General features: G+C 60.2%; 2 protein-coding genes across 2 annotated transcripts; one reads left to right on the top strand and one right to left on the bottom strand.

The window, feature by feature from the left end:
• Positions 1-8733, top strand: SCN4B (sodium voltage-gated channel beta subunit 4). Its single transcript, XM_076358604.1, has 5 exons — positions 1-64; positions 4175-4338; positions 5077-5302; positions 5584-5713; positions 5846-8733. The coding sequence occupies exons 1-5, from the start codon at positions 1-3 to the stop codon at positions 5937-5939; spliced, it is 678 nt and encodes a 225-aa protein (XP_076214719.1). The 3' UTR covers positions 5940-8733.
• A 1144-nt stretch (positions 8734-9877) lies between these two features.
• TMPRSS4 (transmembrane serine protease 4) lies at positions 9878-18776 on the bottom strand. The gene is made up of 13 exons (XM_076358438.1): positions 18723-18776; positions 14785-14815; positions 14591-14704; positions 14261-14413; positions 14024-14153; positions 12527-12628; positions 12361-12401; positions 11607-11766; positions 11182-11348; positions 10864-10959; positions 10585-10724; positions 10255-10404; positions 9878-9945 (listed from the first exon to the last, which is right to left on the bottom strand). The coding sequence occupies exons 1-13, from the start codon at positions 18729-18731 to the stop codon at positions 9934-9936; spliced, it is 1305 nt and encodes a 434-aa protein (XP_076214553.1). The 5' UTR covers positions 18732-18776; the 3' UTR covers positions 9878-9933.
• Positions 18777-19061: the final 285 nt, after the last annotated feature.

Here is a 19061-nt window from a genome sequence, read left to right as displayed (position 1 = left end):
ATGGCCCTGGGCTCGCCCGCCGCCCGCCGCCGCGCCGCGCCGCGCCTGCTGGCAGCGCTGCTGGGTAAGGGGCGCGGGGGGCCGGGGGGCACCGGGCGGCCGGGGGGCTGCGGGGACCCGCCGCTCCCCGGGTACCGCCGGCCTCCTGCCGCCCCCCCCGGCTCTCCGGCGGGGACCCTGCCCCGGGCTGCGCCCTGGGGACCCGCGGGCACCTCCGGCAGCCCGGCGGGGGGCGGCAGCGCGGGCTGCTCCCGGCTTCCAGCCGCCCCCGCGTCTTCCCGAGGCGGGGTGACCCTCGCCGAGTCGCCCTCCCTTCGCGCTCGGCTGCTTTGCATCTGGCCTGCCTGCACCGCGAGGAATCGGACGCTGCTGCTGCTCGGATGAATTCCCCGTCCACGGGCGCTAATGCAATTATCTCTGCTCTGCAGACGGAGAGTCCGAAGCACTGAGGATAAGTGACTTGTCCAAGGTGACTTCGCAGCCGAGTCCGAGCGCGGACTCTGAAGTCCTGGCTCCAGCCCCCTGCCCTGCCTGCATCAGTCGCTCACATCGCCAGAGCTTTCTTCTGTGAGCACTGCGGCTGCATCCCGCTTTGCCCTGCACCGCTCTGCTGCTCTGCGAGCAGGGACCACTGCTACCTGCCTGCTAACGTGAACCAGGGAAATAGCCGTAGGGAAGCAATGCACTGCTTCAACGCAGCCGCCAGCACGCCCGCCGACAGGTCATTCTTTTTACAGTTCATTTCGTAAAACGACCATCTGCATGCGCTTCTCCCCAGCGCACGGATGAACCCATACTGCAGGGCCGCTGCTTGGAGCATGACGCCCAGACCTGTGTCCGGGGATGCCTGAGATCCCCCAGCTGCAGGGTGGAGGAAGGAGTTTGCACCCCTCCCCTCCCCGCTGCAGCCCCTGGCGCTGGTTCCAAGCCACCTGCATCAGCCCTCACGCACTGGCTACACTTCTGCTTGTGTAGGTCATCCTTGTGTCGACGGGCAGAGAGAGCCTGAAACCAAGGGCTGCCTTTGCAGCGCTTGCTGTTGGGAAACTCCCTTGAGAGGCGTTTTAGAGGGCATAGTTCTTAAGTTTGTTTTAAGTGAGCTGGAGACACGAAAAGACATGTAAGTACCTGACTCCCTGCAGGATTTGGGTGCTGGTCCCTGGTTGAAGGCGCCTCCCCAGACAGATGCAGTGCAAGCTGCTTTCAGCATGGGGGCTGGCAGTGGGGTGGTAGGAGAGACTCGGAGACGCTGGAGACCAGGGCACTTGGGGGTCTGGAGTCCAGGGCGCGGGGGTGGGAACCTTGTCCCACAGGTCGCTCAGGTGGGCTGGGAGCCTGGAGGGGGAGGTGGGAAGGGGAGGGTTTCTGGGCAGGTCTCTCTGGGTCTGTGCGTTTCGGGGATGCCGTGCTCTGCAGGGAGCGGCAGTGGGCTCCTGGCTGCACCAGGGAGGCACAGCACAGCCTCTTCCATCGGTGCCTGCAGGAAGGGCGAGGCCCAGGTGTCTTGTGCCAGAGCACATCGTTCCTGGGCTCAGGGTGGCCTGGGAGCTCCTCCCTTCTAACCTCGGTGGAGAGGAGCCTGGCCAGCCCGCCAGGCATGGCGTGCTGTCTGTGCCGGGAGGTCACATTGATTTTCATGGGCAATGGAAGTTTTTATGGAGCAGCTTTCTCGCAGAAGGTGGGGGCATCCCGTGGCTTTTCAGGTGAATCCCGTGTGCCCTTTCCATTGGGGCAGTGGTTCCCAGACTGGGTTCCTGACGGGCTGCAGGAAAAGCAGGGGGCTGCCAGCAGCCCATGGGGGGGAAAGGCTTGCCCTGGCCCAGGTTGGAGGGCTATCGCTGCTGTCGCTGGGGCTGGGTCCTGGGTTGCACACCCAGCATTACTGCACGTAGCTCGGTGGCTCTGGGACCCCTCATTACGGGGCTTGGCCCAGGTGCTCACCCTCTGCAAGAGCAAAGAGCAGGCAGCCAAGGCTCTGGCAGCAGCAAGAGTGGCTGCTCCCTGGTCCCCTTTCCCTGTCTCTTGGGGAAAGCTTGTGTCTGCAAGCATGGGAGGTAGCCTGGAGCCCCCAGGAGGGGCTTGCCCTGCACCCTGAATGTTGGGGCTCTGGTGGCGCAAAGTGCAGCAGCTTTGGCCATACGGAAATGTAATGGTGGCAACTAGCGTGGCAGGTTCAGTCAGTAGTCTCCCAGCCTCCCAACATGTTTTCCTCTGTGCTTTATTTAGCGGTAACATATCACTGTCTTCCTGAGACCACAGCATGACAGGAACAAGATCAGCGTCCATTTACTCCACACATTCAATTCAGATTACGTTCATGACATTATAACGGTGGCAGACAGGATTAAAAGTGTTACAAGCTGCAAGGAATCGTCTTTCCTGTAAGTAACTGTCCCCTTGCAGCACCGTGCCTGCTCAGGCATACCTGCAGAGCCAGGCATCCCTCCGCTAAGCCTTACTCCAGGTAGCAGCATGATTCCCCCGGGACGCTCCCGGCTGTGAAGTCCGCTCTGTAGCATCCCCAGGGCTGGTCTTTGAGCCTGACAACTGCAGGAGACCTCCATCTGGTGGGAACCACTCCCTGACGTTAGCTAAAGCCTCTCAAGCAAAATGAAAAGTGCTTCTTTGTAAAGTTAAGTAACTCCTTCCCTGCAGTGCTTGCAATGCAGCACTGCAGCAGGGCCCGAAGCCCAGGATGCAGGGCTCTCAGGCTTGGCTTGGGCTGCGACGTGCTGGGGGAGTTGTTAGCACGGGCACGTGTGGGAGAATAAATCAGCAGCTGAAGCGGCTGCAAAGACTCGAATCTGAAGCTGAGGGCAGGGTGTCCAAGTTAAGGCGTCGGTGGAGCTGGGGACCAGCTTGTAGCTCTGGGAGGAGCTGTCCCCGCTGTATTTTGGTCGTCGGAGTGCCCAGGGAAAGCTTTGTAGGGATGGCTGGGTCCCTTTGGCGGCTGAGGTCTAGGAAAGGGGAGGACAATGCTTTGCTGGGTTGTATCACATCTTGGCCATAGCACGTCATACAAGCGGGACGAGGCCCCGGTGCGATGGGGATGGGGAGCGGGGCCGCTCCCCTGGCCTGAAGCAAAGCATCCCTGTGCCCCCGGGAGAGGGTTCGTGTGGACGCTGCTGGCCCAGCCTGGTGCACAGGGGTGCAATGTCAGTCCCCTGCGTGGGACCCTGGGAGCTTTCAGGCATGCCCTCAGCTCTTGCAGCTGGGCTCGTACCTGCTCCTCGATGCATTTCTACCTGCTAACGGGGAGGAGAGGAGCGGGAGAGCTACGTTCTGCAATTTGAAGGTCATCTGCCAGCTATAGTGGGAGGTGAAGCTCTCTGCAAGGCAGGCGTGAGGGGGTGCCGCTCCGGAGGTCTGCACGGGCGCTGGAAGGAGCCTGCTGTGCTGGCTCGCCGAGAGAGAGCCCGTGGCTGGGGTGGGGGACGGGCGGAGTGGCAGGCGTCCAGAGCAGCAATGCTAATTAGTGCTCAAACTCGCTGCTTGAAGAACAGAGAGCTCTGCTTCGCTTTGGGCTTTTTTTCCCCCCTTTAATGTTTAGCTGAAGGCCTTGTGGATAACATGCAAATCAGGGCTTTTATTTGCATACTTTATTCGTGGTAATATTATGGTTCCCTTTGAATCCACGCTGTCTCTGGGGGTGCCAGCCAGCCCTTGCCCTTCCTCCAGGAGCAGGTCTCCTATCTCTGCCGAACTGTCCTGAGGCCAGGGACAGGCATGTTTGCTCCTGCCATGGCAGCCTGCCGTGCCAAAGGGGACAAGGGGTAACAAACCCATCCCTGGGCTCTGGGAGGGGAGGAGAGCGGGGCTCGTGCCCCCTGTGCTGAGGCTGCGGGGAGGAGGAGGATGCCGTGGGCCCCTGGCAGAGCTGGGAGCGGGACCTAGCGGGAGCGATGGCTGAGTCCCGCTGCCTTCCACATGCTCCCTGGGAGGGGATCCCCACTGCGGCTGATGCTCCAGCCAGAGGTCGGGCTGTAGGGGGGGAGAAGTGGTCCCTCCGACGCACCTTTCTTCTCCCTGCTCCATCTGCCCCGAGGGTGCACGTCTGCAGCAGAGCCCTGCAGCAGGCTGGGCTGCATCACAGCCCCGGGAAGGACTGGGCTGCACCAGGCTGGGCTGCGTACCAGCGCTGTGTCCTCACTCTCTCTTCCCCTCTCCCCGCCAGGTTTGCATGTCTTCGCCATCGCCTTCGCCTTGGAGGTGTCGGTGGGGAAGACCAACACTGTGATGGCTCTGAATAACTCCAATGTCCTGCTGCCCTGCACCTTCACCACCTGCATAGGCTTTCAGGACCTGGTCTTCACATGGTATTTCAACTCGACAGAGATGGTGGGTGCCTCTCTGGGCTTTGCCTCTGTTTTCCTGGCAGGTCCTTTTGTACTTTCACAGTGCAGACCAGCAGTGCAGTTCTCAAGGAGTTCCCTTTCCCCTCTTGCAGGATGCCCGTCCCTCTGAGTGTCTCTCCAGCTCTGGGGGGACGGGGCTGTGCAAACAGGGTGACTCAAATACCCTGGCACATCTGTGCTTTTGGCACAGAGCTGTTCTGGAATTTCTGCTCTCCACAGGCTCATTTCTTTTCATAAATTGGTCATAAATTGGCTGTTCAGGTGCAAGGCTGCACTTCGGGCAGAATATGGTTAATTTTCTCCTCCTGCGCTTGCTCTGAAATACTAAAGGTATAGATTTGCTTCCTGCTAGGAATATTCTGCTCTTCAACTCCGTAGCAGGAGGGCTGGTTTAGAGCAGGTCTGTCCTCGCCGGCTGGCCAGCCCTGGATGAGCCTAGAGCAAAGAGATTGTCTTTGCCCTGGGGTTCTCCCATCTTTTGCGCGGTCTGTAATGTTGCTGCAGGGCAAGTGAGATTGATCTGTTGCTTCCCAGCGGGCTGTGCATCGGGTCCCCCTCCACGGCCATTCCTGCTTTAATGGGGTGTGCCGGGACGCTTGGCCGTGCGTATCTGTGCATGCAGAGGTGGGGCAGGGCACCGGAGGGAGAACTTGAGCCTTTCTGTCACCTGGGGTTGTCGGGAGCCCAGCTGACCCCGCATCCTGCATCCCTGCCTCTGCAGATTTACCACGGCAAGATAAAGAGCAAAGCCTCGGAACCCTTCCTTGTGGGACGCAACCCACGGGTCGAGTTCGTCGGCTCGACGACTGGGAAGGACAACAACATCTCCATCGTCCTGAAGAATGTGGAGTTCAGCGATGCTGGGAAATACACCTGCCACGTCAGGAACCCCAAGGAGAAGAACGCGCAGCACAACGCCACCATCTTCCTCACGGTGGTCCAGAAGAGTAAGTGCCAGCCGGGGGTCCCGTGCCCCACAAGCGGCACTGGGGCGGTGGGGATGCAAAGCTGGGCTGACCCCACCTTGGCTCACGGTTGTGGCAGTGCACGGGGTCTCCTGGCTTCCTGGAGAGAGTTGGCATCCCTGAAGGGCAAGGCGTGGCCTCGTGCCCCTCCGTGCTGTGGGCCGGTGACTGGTGGAGGGTTTTGCTGCTTTTCTTGGGGGGGCCATGCAGCTGGGAGCTCCCTGCTCCCCTCCCGAGGCCCCTCAGCACCTTCTCTCCTGCAGTGGTGGAGGCAGACAACACTGTGACGCTCATCATCGTGGGCGTTGTGGGGGGGCTCATCGGCCTCCTCATCCTCTTCATGCTCATCAAGAGGGTTGTCCTGTTCATCATCAAGAAGACTCAAGATGGGAAGTGAGTGTGGGTGCCGGTCCCGGCACCCTTGGGTGGGTGCTGCCGTGGGGCAGGGCTGCATGGGGCCGGGGTCGTGGCAAGAGGGGCTGGGGGGTGCTGGGGGCTGTCAGCTGGCCATGTGCTCTCCTCCAGGAAGGAGTGTCTCGTGAGCTCGTCAGGGAACGACAACACCGAGAATGGCCTGGCCGGCTCCAAGGCGGAACAAAAAGCACCACCAAAGGCATGAAGCAACGGCGCCCCGAGCCCCAGCCCGCCCGGCAGCGTGGGAGGGTGGGCAGGGGGACAAGCCTTTCCCTTTTGTTTTCTTTCCAAACGCTTGAGACATGTTTCTATTACACACGTGCCTGCAACCTGCACTGCTTCTCGGAAAAGACTTCAGCTGCCGTGGGGACTGGGAGCTCTTGCGGACTCGGACTGGGATGCCGCCGGGACAGAGGGAGCCGCCTGCTCCGCTCTGAGTGAAGGCAAGAGGGTGCCGGGCAGGCAGGGAAGGGGCCGGGTGCTGGGGAGTACCCTGGTCTGCAGCCAGGTGGGTGCTGTGCCGTGTTCAGTGTGCTCCCGGTGGTGCGGGGTGGTGGGTGGCCGAGATCCCAGCGTGCCTGGGGGGTAGAGGCTGCGAGGAGCTTGGGGCTTCTCATCCAACTCTGGCGATGCCAAGCTGGAGCAGGCAGGAGGGAAGCCGGCCTCATGCAGAAGGTTTCTGGAGCAGAGCAAGGATGCACAAAACTCGCCGTAGAGATAGAGGCTCCTGCCTTCGCTGCATTTCTCATGGGTCCAGCACCTGAGGCAAGCGTGGGAGGAAGGGAGGAAGCAGGGCTGTTGCGACAGGGCTTGGCTTCAGCTCTCCTGTTAAGCACACTTGAGAACCAAATCAGTGAAAGGCCCGTTGCTGTCAGGGCTGTCATCTCTTCCCAGCAGGGGCTGGGCGCCGTGCTCCCGCGGGGCAGGCTGGCCCCCAGGTGCCTCGGTTCCTCCCGTGGCAGGGCTGGGGGGACCAGCGGCCGGGGCTGGCCGTGTCCCGGGGTCGCTGCTGGCCCGCAGCAGGAGCATGGCAGGGTGAAGCTTGACGTTTCACACTCGCTTTGCCCCTGCGTAGGCCATCCCCCGGGGGCAGCGGGGGGCTTTTCCTCCAGCCAGCCTTCTCGGGAGGCACTCCCTGGGTTTGTGCTGCTGCTGCTCTTACTCCTCCTCCCCTCTTTTTAAAGCTCGGCACTCAGAGCAGCGATGCTTTTGATGCTGGCTCGCCAAGGCTTAACTCGTTACGTGGATATTTTTTATATTAGACTCCAGTGGGAAAACGGCTGATTGCATTTCCCTTTCACCTGAGGAAAACTGTGGCACTCCATCCACGATGCAGGGAGGGAGCACAGTCAAGCCCTGGCGAGGAGAGCCGGGCTAGGGCTGCGCCAGCCTGCTCCCAGGCCTGCTGCTGGCCCGCTGGGTGACCTTGGGCAAGTCGCTCTGCTTCTCCGTGCCTCAGTTTCCCCATCTGTAAAATGGGGATAATAATACTGCTCTACCTCACAGGGGTTGTTGTGAGGCTTCCTTGGCTAACATTTGTAAAGTCTTTGAGATCCTCGGATGAGGGGTGCCACAGAAAGCCAGAGGGTCTTTGCAAAGGGTACCTGCAGCGGGGACTCGGGCATCCCAGCCCGCTTCCCAGGGGCTGTAGCAGGACATGAGACATGAAGGGAATGAGTTGATCCTACAACTGAAGTTGATAATGTCCTTTACAATGTGATTTGTTCCTTTTTTCTCCTTTATTTGTGGGTGTCTGCCATTGAAGCTTCAGGACAGGCAGCTCCCCCGTCCCCACTCGAAATTGGGAATCAAAGCTGAGCCCTGACTTCCCTGGCTGGGGGGGCTTGCACCCTGACAGAGGGGCCGGAGTGGAAAGCAGGCAAGGATTTGGTGGGCAAGGCAAACAAGGAAAGGTGCTGCCTTCTCTGGAGACTGTTGTGGGAGAGGTTGGACCCCACCTGCCCGCTTGTGGGGGCGGTGGTACGGAGAGCACCTTGCAGCCTTTGCCCGGGTGCACAGCCGGCTGGCCGCACCTGGGCTGGGCTCAGGGGCACCCACTGGAGCAGGGCCCTGCATTTGGGACAGGAGACAGGTACAGGCACCTGGCCCCAGGCAGGTTTCCTTGGCTGCTGGTTAGATGGGCGAGTGGGAGTCAGGTCCCTGGGATCCCGGTCCCCTCTCTGAGGATCCGTGGGACCCTCAGGCAAATCACTGGACTTCTCTGTGCTTCAGTTTCCCCAGCTGTAAACTGGGGACAGTAAATCTGACCTACCTCACAGGAGGTGTGAGGCTCCCTGCATCGCTTTGCAAAGTGCTCTGAGATCCTGGGGCGAAAGGCACTCTGTAAATGCAAAGTATTGTTAACAAACCGTGGTCACGCATGAGAGTCTGGGCAGGAAGGCATGAGACCTCCCAGTTGCCCCAAGAGACCCCCCCAGCCCATCCTTGGAGGAGACCTCCCGTGGGAGAGGACAGTGAGGGAAGGGATTTTTTTAAAGAACTATTTTTAGCTGTCCTAACCTGTTCGCCTTTTTTAGACGGTATCTGGACCCAGTTCCACTTACCACAGGATATGCAATGCTGTACTATGCATGGATTACTCCTCTGGCTTGATGGAAAAAGTCAACATAACCAGTTTTTGAAATGTAACTCTCCCTATATGCATATGTGTGCAGGTGCTGTACGCAGTGCGGGGGGCTCTGGGGGAGCGGGCTGGCTTGGGAGCTTGCGCCAGCTCCTGCGGGGTCCCTGCTGTCACAAGGGCTTTGGGGGGTCTGCAGAGGCTTTCCGGGGCATGCGGGGCAGAAGGCCCTGCCGGAGGTGCGTGCTGCGAGAGACACGTATGTGTATAAGCATGTATAAATACATGTCGGAGATACCTGCGAATAAACACAGGATGTGCACAACATGCTGTGTGATGACTTACAGCACATTTTTGCACTGTAGAGGTTTAGTTAGCTTTGCCTTGAATGAAATAAAGTTTATGTTTACTAGAGAAACTCGCTCTAGTGTGCGTTGCTGTGGGCGTCTATTTAGGCTTACCATGAACCCCTCCTGGGGGGGGGGAAACCCTGCATTGGAAGCCCTGCGCCGAGGCGAAGAGCAGCAGCATTTCGCTTGTGTGCCCAGCGCGGGCTGCGTCCGTTCTCTGTAGCTGCTCGTCCCAGGCAGATGCCTGCCGCCGTTCTGCCTGCCGCCGTTCTGCCTGCATCCTGCTGCTCCCTCCTGGACACCCCGGGGCGAGGGCTGGGTGCTGCTTCCCAGTGCCCACGAGTGTGCAGTGCCCACTCGAGCCCAGGGGCTGTGGGTGCCTGGAGCCGGGGAGACAGCCCGCTGCGGGCCACGGGACAGGGCAGGAAACGTCTCCATCTGCGGGCAGGCCGGGGCTGTAGTGCCGCCTTCGGAGGGGCAGTGTTTGCAGGGTGCTTGAGGGTATTTCCCAGCGCAAAAGACTCTCTGAGTGCAGCTGCCTGGAAAGCAGGATCCCTCCCTGCCACGTTGCACGGGAATGGCCCTGATTTCTACTGGGGCTGAAGCTATGCTAGAAAAAGTTGATTTAAAATAATGCCCGATGTTCCTGTTTGTTTACAATAATTTAAATGGACCCCATTCTGATCAGCTTGTCTGACTGAGTGGCCGAGTGCACGCGGCACTTTCTTCCTTGTGCGCAGGAACAGCTTGTTCGCAACAGCCAGCAAATAAACCCTGCCCTGCACTGGGAGAGCAGCTCTGGCATATAGCGCAGGGTATTGCGAAAAATAGCCCTGCGAGCAAGAGGGACAAAGCCTTCAGAGGCTGTGTGAAAAAACAAATACTTTCTTTTAATGGGGATACTCTACAGCACAAACATCGTTTCTCTCTGTATAACAGTAGTGAGCAAACAGCAGCTTCGCCCCGCAGGAGCCTTCCTGCCACAGCAGGGTCGGCACAGGGCAATAAATTAATCTCTCTCTGGAAGGGAGCTTGAGCCGGTCAGATTCCTTCACGGTATCGGTGGCCATCGCTCCGAGCCACCCTTTGCCTCCTTGGCTGGCCTCTGGCGTGCTAAATCACAGCCTGCCAGCGAGGGTTTGGGAGACACCGCTCACCTTCCGTGGCTTGAGATCCATTTCCCAGCTGCTGCCAGAGCCGAGACAGCCAAGCGTGTAGGGTCGGGGAGGGAGGCTTGGGGAGAGGGGAGGGAACTGTCCCGGCAGGTCTCAGAGCTCTGACTGGAAGGAGATAGAGGGAGAGAAGAAATTGCAAGCTTTGAAAGGGCAGCCGAAACCAGGAGGCAAACAGAGTCACGTCCTTAAGGAGCCGGCTCAGCTCCCATGCAGAGCCCAAGGGGGCTGGCTGGCTGCAGCCCCGCAGCCTCAGCCCCGCAGTCTGCCCTGCAGCGACGCTGCGCTCCATCGGTGCGGTTCCCCTCTGTGCAGAGCTGCCGAGGGGGCCCTGACCCTTCCCCGCCGCCCCCCAAAACCTGCGTGATAGAGCAGCCGTGCACGTTGCTGCAGCGGTGTCGGCAGTACGGCACTGACCCTCCGGACAGTGTAGATCCAGTTGAGGTAGGCATGGACGCTGGTGTAGACGCCAGGTATGCTGGGGGTCCCGCAGCCCTGGCCCCAGCTGACGATGCCCACCACCTGCCAGTGCCTGCCCGGGTACAGCAGGGGCCCGCCGCTGTCCCCCTGTGAATGACAAACTGTCTGAGCAGGGGCTGAGGAGCCCTCCGGCCCCCAGCACCCTGCGTGCCGGTGCTCACAGCTGCAGCTTGTGGCCATTTCCAGGAGGCCAGTGCTTCCCTGAAAGGGGCTCTTTCATTGATACGTGCGGACCCACCCCCTCTTTCTGGACCAGCCACCCCCCACCTGGCAGGTGTCCACCCCGCCTTGGGGCAGGCCGGCACACAGCATCTTCTCGGTGACCTCCCCGTGGTAGGCGGCCAGGTTGCAGCTCTTGTTGTCTATGAGTTTCACCTCCGCCTGCTGCAGGGTCTCCGACAGTTCACCTGCGCGAAACGTGGCTGCTCAGAGGGGCCCCCCAGCAGCCCCGGGCGTGGAGGGAGCCCACTGGCCCCGTCTCCTCCTGCAAGCGGTGCTGCGGGGGGGAACTCTGCCCTTGGCTCGCCCCTGCGCTGTCCCACTCACCGTGCTCCTGCGTGTAGCCCCAGCCTATCACCCACAGGGATGTGCCTGGCACCAGCTCTTCATCGAAATAGGGCAGGCAGATGGGCTTGCTGCTGTCTGGAAGGGAGAGGTGAGGGGCAGGAGATGTCTGGGGAGGATCATGAGGAAGGTGCCCCTGCCCGGACTGGCCGGGGCCGCGCGCCGGTTGGGCACCCAGCTCCCCGCTGCGCTCTCGGTAAGGGACCGCTCACACATGGCCCTCTCCGCACCGCTGCTCAGTGCCTAGCGACCTTTGCCTTTGCGAGCTCTTGCTCCAAGGAGGCGTGTGCCACGTCTCACCTGAGACACGCAGGGGAGACCGCAGCTTCACCAGGGCAATGTCATTGTCCTTGGGAGACGCGGGCATCACCTTAGCCAGGAAGACCTTCTCCACAGCGAGGGTGGCGGTGCCTGAGAGGAGGTCAGATCCGGCCTTCACGCGCCAGCTCTGAATGATGGGGTTATTCCTGCGCACAGACATCTCTGTTATTGCTTCCCTCTTTCTCCTCCATGACTCTGCTGTGGGGACAGGCTGCAAAGCCCTGCCTACACGCTGCCCTGCTCAGCATCGGTCAGCTGCATTGGACCGAGGGGCACAAAGCCCTGCGCAGACGTGTTAATCACGAGACATTTGAGCAACATGTGCCTTAAACCCCGAAGGACTCAGCCCTGGCACGTCGGTGCTGGCTGACCAGTGCGCTGCAGCGGGGAGGTCGCCGACTCACTTGAAGCAGTGTGCTGCCGTCAGGACCCAGCTGGGGTCGATGATGCTCCCCCCGCAGATGTGCTCCTTCCTGTACTGCAAGCTGACCTGCCACGGCCAAGCCTCGATGGCGGCCGGACGCCCGCCCAGCACGCGCGGAGTCCTTATGCTCTCCCCGCAGTCTTCTGCCAGGCGGCAGAGCAGCGACAAAGCAACACGTTAGCTGTGGCGGCGGGGAGAGAAAGAGCACCCGCTCTGCCCTCCTCCATCCTCAGGGGTGAGCAGGGATGGAGGCTCCCACGCCTCCCAGGGAGGGGAGCATGGCCCAGGTGCCTCACACCCCCCCCCTCCGTGACACTACCTATGTCACCGCTTCGTGGGCCACTTGGCACACCCCCTTTTGTTCTCTGTTTGCACATTGTCCCCCGGCTTGCTGAAATGGGTTCAACCATTCCTCGCCTCCTGCAGCCCACCAGGCGGATTAGTTTAATCAGAGTAATTCATCAGCAAAAGTAAACCCATCCAGGCAGCTGGTTAAGCCTTTCTTAGGTGTTTCATTTCTGGGAGGTTTATACTGGCTTAACAAGAAGGTTAGCAGTAATTAAATCCAACTTTTCTCATGCAAACAGTGAGGGAACCGGGGAGGGCCAGGGCTTGGGCCAGAGCCGAGCTCTTGCGGCTGCAGCGCAGCACACGGGGCCGTGCCAGGAACGAGGACCTGGCGCGGCACGAGGCCCTGCGTGCCCGCAAGGTGCAAACGGCGTCATGATACTTACTGGAACAAAAGAGCGAAACAACCGACCCAGAGAGGCATTTCCTGGGAGAGGGAGGAAAAGGGCTGGATTCGGCGGGGGAGAGGCTCTGGCTCTGCGGCCAGGCACGGCAGGCTCCCGTGCAGGGCGAGGGGCACGGCGGCCACCTCTGCACGGCCCCACCACTCACCTGCCCGGCTCGGGCATCTGGAGGCTGCCGTTGCTCAGCACGACCTCGCGGGGAGGCAGAGGCTGCCCTGCACCCACCTCCACCGCCCGGAAAGTGGGGGTGCTGAAAGACACGGGGGGCACGGGTCAGGAAGCGCACCCTGGGGTGCGCAGCCCCAGGCACGCTACCGACAGGGCACAGATGCTGGGAGAGGACAGGCGCCGGTGCCTGAGCACCTCCGGGAGCCTGGAAACTTGACGGGTTTGGCTCAGACTGAGCCAAAGATGGTATAACCCCGTTCTAAAACTTTAGGGACTGAAGCTTTACAAATAGGTCCTAAATGTTTGCCCATGGCCCCAACAAAGAGCTGGTGAGACAGGGAGGAAGCAGGAGCTTAGGAAGGGAATGTGGACCCTGTGCCAGTGAGCGAGAGAAAGACCCCACAGAAAAAGGGGGTTCCTTGGGACAGGGCCACAGGGGTGCCAAAAGAGGGAAGTGCCACAGCCTTGAAGGGCCGGGGGCAGGATGGGGCGACTGGCCACTGAGCTCAGGACCAGGGACAGGAGCGTACTGAAGGAAGGGAGACTACTCCCTGCTACTCAGGGAGGCGTGGGGCAGGTAGCTCCCAGGGGACCTCAGGGCTGTCCCTGCTGTCGTGACATTTGGGGCCCGTGCTCAAAGCCTCAATCCCTGACTTTTTGGAACTGGAAAAGACCATCTTGGGCTCAGTCAAGGCTCCTAGAGGGGCTCAAACAGCAGAACCCATCTTCTCCCTAGTATACCCCTAACTTAACCCAGACTCTCCCTTAATCCAGGGCTGATACCAAACCCGCAGGGCTAACAAGCTATTTCCCCACATCTCGGCTTTAACCAGCTTTAGCTGAATGCAGTGCTGCAAACTGGCCGCTAGCTCAGGGCAGCACACGAGGTGGACACAGGTGGGTGACATGGAGCTTCGTCACAGCTGCAAGGACCCAGCCCTGCCCACACTTGTGTAGCACCCACAGCCCTGGCCCAGCATCACACCTCCGGCCAACTGCTGCTCTCCTGGGGCTTTAAAAGGGGATTGTGGTGCCACGTACCCTTCCCCAGGAGAGCTCCGTTGGCAGTGAGAACCCAGGCTGAGCTCTGCACGTGCCTCAGGAGGGGCTGCTCTGGTGAGGTGAGTGCATGCATGCTGTTGGGAGCTGTAGGGCAGCCCCGCTGCGTGGGTGACTGCAAGTAGGTGGCGGTGAGGTGAGGGGTAGGAGCAGGGCGAGGTGCCCGTGGGCTGGGGACAGAGCAGGGGACACTGGGCACGGTACTGTGCTTACATGGGAAGCTGCCAGGGCTTCTAGCACAGAGACCAGGCAGCTCCTAGGGACACACAGAGTACTCTGCGTGGTGGGGATGGACTGAAACCATTAGTGCAGAGCTCTGAGAGCTTTGTAAGTAAACAAAGCCCCACTCAAAAAGAGCATTAATGGGAGAGGGATAGATAAAGCAGGCGAGAGAGGTGTGGAGAAAGCAGTCATGTACCTCCTGTAGCCCATTTGCTCACAGGCTGCTTTCGCCAGCACCAGGTCAAAGTGGTCGTGGCAGATGCAGGACCAGGCTCCGGTGTTTCTGTTAAGCACCTGCAGGATGGATCTGTCTTTGGAAACACGGGCTGGAGGCAGACAGAAAGTCAGCTTTGTCATGGGTGACTTTAGCAGGCGGAGGCTTGCCACAGCAGCCCAGCCCCTCCGGAGCTCTAGCAGGGTGTCCTGGACTCACCCCCAGCTGGTGGCCCCTCAGGGACCCACTGGGGACAGCTGGCCTCATCCTCGCCCTGCGGACAGTCCACCTGCCCGTCGCACACCTGCTGCAGTGACACCAGCTTCAGGGGCTGTTTGCAGAAGAAGTAGTGGTAGTCCAGGTAAACCTTGACTAGAGGGAAAGGGGGAGCTCAGCGCTGAGCTCGTGGTGCTGGGCAGGCTCAGGGCTTGCGCTTGGGGGCTCAGCAAGAAGGTGGCAGAGCCGGTCCCGACAGCCCTGGGTCCAGAGCTGTGTTTGCCGAGACGTGGCTGTGCAAAAGGAGGGGGGAGAGGAGAGCAGGAGCCATACCCAGGAACCCGACCGTAGCCAGGCAGGCGAGGCTGAGCACCGCTGCCAGGATGGGGAGGCCAATCCGCTTGAAGGACTCCAGCGCTGTGGAGGCTTTGTGTCTTGCGCTGGGACCTGCAACGCAGAGGAGCATGGCCCTGCGTCGCCAGGCCCAGCCTGGCAGCACCCGCGCCCCCAGCTCCTGTGGGTATTACCTCCGCCATTCAGCTGCTCGGAGGCTAAATCCTGCAAACCAGAGGGGAAAACCAGTTACCGAGCTGAAACGTCAGCCAAAAAGCAGCTGGCAGGTGGGAAGGGTCTATAGCAGTGTGGCTAGCTGGCCCCGTGGCGATTCCCATGCCAAGTGCACAGCTAGCATGATCAGCCACCCCCGGGAGGGCAGCCCAGAGAAAGTGGAAGATCAGCTAAGCCTGGGCAGGCACAGAAGCTGCTGTCTCTTTGGCTTGCTCGGGGCCCACCAGGAGGATTAGCAGGGAAACTGCCCCAACTGACAGCTGAGGTTGCTTTAGAGCTGCTGGGGATGGAGGTGGCAGCGGGGGGGTGGCACGTCCTGGTGCAATAACACTTGGCTCTGCTCTCACCCAGGGTCGCTGGCTGTGTTGTTCCTGTGGACACCACCTGTGCAATTCCAGTAATCGGCTATTAATGTTACAGAGTTACTGCTGTTAATGCACCAGAGGCTTAAAAAGTCATAGGAATTATGAAAGAGGCACTTTCTGATGTGCCAAGAAACCCTGAGTCAAAATACATGTGCCTGCAGGGCTGTGCCGCCCAGACGTGTCACGACAGCGGTTATATTCTTTGGCTGGCCCAGCGCGGGGTCAGAAAGCGACTGGCACAGCCCGAGTCCTCCCCGACAGACTGGCAGAGTCACTGGAGAAACCAGCCCGGCCCATGGGAACAAGTGCTCTCAGGGCGGGGAGGGAGGGCTGTGCCGCTGCTAGGACGCACAGCAAACACAGCCCCGGCAGGAGTCAGCGCTGGAGCAAGTGATGAATTGATCCCACTTGATCTCTTCAGAATTATTTTCCTGTAATAGCTTCTCGATTGAGAGATGCCCAACTGCAGTAGGAAAAGTCCGTGAGCTGCACCAGCCATCTGTTGCTGAAGGAGCTGCCCCGGTCCTCAGTGGGTGGGTTGGTGCTGGGCAAAGATCAGAGCCCCTTTGGGGGGGGTTCAGGTGGACACTGAACGTTTCTATTGCCCTGTTTTGCAGCCATGCTTGCGCCACGCTGTTGAGAGCTTCCTTCTGGCAGTTTGCGGTTTGAAAGCGTGCTCCTGCCCTGCTGAGGTTGTGGAAAGCAGCACGCTTGCTTTTCCCTTGAATGCCCTTCCAGCCCCGAGCAAGCTCTTTTCCTTTGCTGTTGCTTCTGGACTCTACCACAACAGGTAAGATGAGCTTTTTTTGCAGGGCCTGTACCCAGCATGAGCAATGGGCACTGCAAGAAACCCACAGATCCAGGAGCACGATTCAGGAGAGTTTGGGGTTTAGAAGCCTTTGCTCATTTGGCTGCTGAGCTTCGGGAGCAGCATGCTTTTCCCTGGGCATCAGAGGGCTGGAGATGATTGCATCTGTTGTCTCAAATGAGAGCAGAGGCCCCTGTGCAATCTCAGGGCTCGGAGGTTGGGGCTTTGAAGAACAGCGGTGCAGTGAGACCAGGGATGCAGTAAGGCTGTAACGGGGCTGCGCTCCAGCCAGAGGCTGGTAGGAGGGAGCGATGGAGCCCTCCCTCTCTGGGTCACTGTGTTTGGGCATGTTTAGCCATGCACAAAGACTCTGCCAGCAGGATTTTACAGGCAAGTGCCAAACAATTATTTGTGGGTTAACACACAAAGATAGCTTGGATTTAATGTGCCTGTCACTGCCCCTCGCCCAGCCAGGAAACGTTGCCTCCCCATCATGGCCCTGCTGCATGGCTTGGGCTGCCAGTTTCGGCTGCTCCCCAGCCCGGGAACAAGAAGTGACCTCTGCAGGGGAGGACCGGATCCTGCCCGGTGCTGGCGGGGCTGTGGACACGTGGCTGTGCCCCAGCATGCAGCCGTCTGGCTGTTTTGAGGAAACGCCAGGGGCCTTTCTCCGAACAGCCAGGCTCGTCTGGCACTGATGCTGAGCCTGGGCAAGTTGTGGCGAGCACCTGGCCCCTGGATGGGCTCTGCACAGCCCCTCGGGTCTTTTTGGCTCCCGTGAGGGCACTGCGGTGCTACCAGGGGATCTCAGCTCCCAGGGGCACAGAGCCCGGGCTCCTGGTGGCAGGGAGTCGGGGACCTGCCGGGAGCAGGAGGGCAGGGTGGGAAGGGGAGTGTGTCTCCTGGACCTCCCGTCTCGGCTGCCCTTCCCAAGCCGCTTATCTGCGGCGCCTGGTGCCTGCAGGAGCCCCGAGAGTTTTGTAATGCCAGCTCGGCTTGCTCCCAAACACCACCTATGTCCTCCAGCACAGCCAGCCGAAGGCATGTGGGGCCGGTCCTTCCTCATGCTGACCTCTTGTGTCACCGTGGGCCTGGGCCGGGCATGACCTGGATAATGGGATCCTAACGGTTCCCTGCGGGAACGGTCCCAGGGCCCTGGCCACAACGGCTCCTCCAGGCTGCGTGGCACGGCCGGGGCTCTGCAGCTGAGGGGCACCGCAGCTGCCCCTGCCTGCCCACAAGCTGCCCATACTTGTGCCCGTCATGTCGTCTGGTGTCGGGCTCCTTTCTGACAACCCTGTGCAGGTCTGGTGCGGACGCAGGTGGGAGGGATGATGCTGCGGTGCTGGCTGCCTTCCCACACAGAGAAGGTATGTGCCCACTGTTGAATTTTTTTTTTTTTCTTCATTTTCTTCAGTCCATGAACCTCCTCAGTTTCAAACAGATTCACAGGTTGGAGCTGCCCCAGGGGCTGCCTCTCCATGACTGCCCACTTGCTCTCAAAACCGCACAACAAGCAAGAGCTGCACTGGTTAAATTCAAAGCAAGGCAAGAGCTGTGCCAGCTCCTGCGTGGAGTGGAAGCACATGATTGCCTTCAGAACTCAAGGCTACCGTAACTAATTGAGCTCCCTTGTCGTATTCTCTGGAAGCATGTTAATGCTGCTATGGCCAGTCTGCACTCCAGCGGTGCAAACGCCAGCCCACGAGCCATGGACTCCCAATGAACTTCTGCACCCGCGCCATCTGAGCAGGCCTGGGCAGCTGGGGTGCAGTCGGCCTCTTGCCGTTTGCCCTCCGCAGCGTGTGGCTGAAAGGCTCTGTGGTGCACTGAGTAGCTGTGCCAGCTGCTTCTGAATGAGGGAAGGTGGGATGTTCCTATGCAAAACCCAGCTTCAAAGGGTGCAGGGTGCTCGGATCCGGGGCTAACTCCTTGGCTGCAGGGGACTTAACCCATGGGTGTGTGTAGCCGTTGCTGCCGTGCAGGGGAGCGAGTTCCCCACCCTCGAGGGGATGATGCCCCAGTGTATCGCCGGTGGAGCGTTTTACAGTGCCCAGCGAGCTGAGCCATACGTGGCTGCCCTCTGTTAAGGAAGCCTTTTCCTCCTAGGGAGGGACTGCGTGCCAGGCTGGGGTTTGGTGCCCATGGCTTTGCTTGCAAAAGGCACTACAGGAAGCTGAGCCGAGCATGTCCCTTGTGCTGAGCAGAGGGACCGGCAGTCCCGCCGTGGGAGCTGCGCTGGGGGGCAGGGGCGCCGGGCTCTTGACCAGGCATTGCCTAAGAACCAGCCCCGTCTCGGGGCGGGGGGGAGGATAAGACGCTCCAAAAGGACACATTCCCCTTGGTGAGCAGACTTGCGAGACACACTGCCTTACTTGTCTGCTTCCCGGTCTGGGAGAGGCCCAAGGCAAGCCACAGAGAAATGTGGGAGCGAGAGCTCGTGGGGACAGCCAAGTGCTGTATCCAACAGCCATGGCGGGGTGTTGAGAGAGGTGGGTAAAATCATTCCCTGCCTGGACGCTGCGGGGGACTAGGGACAGGGAGCAGCAGCTCTTTTGAGCCTGGGCTGCCTCATCACCAGTAAACTGCTCCTGGCAGACCTGGGCTGTGAGTGCAGCCAGCGGCAGGGTATGTGGGGTGCTGGCTGCTTGCTCCCGGGGCGAGGGGCTGGGGACTGACATGCAGGGAGGGGGCAGAGCGGTGGGCAAAGCTGTCGGTAACTCACCATGTTCATCCAGCTGTGACGTGGTCTTCTGCCTGCAGAAACCCAGCAAATATCCTCCAGTCCAGGACACGGGGAGGCTGTGCGTGCCCCGATGCCCAGGGAGCCCGGGCCGGCGATGCTCCCGCCGCCCCTGTGCCTGTGCTGCTCTGCCCGCGCTGTACTAACACTGGGGCAGGACCGCCCAAGCACACCTTAAAACCCACAACAGGAGTTGTGAAACAGGAATTATGATTTGTATTGTAATATAACACCAGTCTATCCGCAGCACCGTCACCTGCAATAATCTCCCGAGCATCTGCCACTGGAGGGTGACTCACCTGCAGGGCTGCTGTCACAAAA

Source organism: Aptenodytes patagonicus, chromosome 23, assembly GCF_965638725.1.
Source record: "Aptenodytes patagonicus chromosome 23, bAptPat1.pri.cur, whole genome shotgun sequence".
Classification (NCBI taxonomy): Eukaryota; Metazoa; Chordata; class Aves; order Sphenisciformes; family Spheniscidae; genus Aptenodytes; species Aptenodytes patagonicus.
The sequence above is the reverse complement of the archived record's forward strand: the minus strand, read 5'-3'. Positions and strand labels throughout refer to the sequence as shown.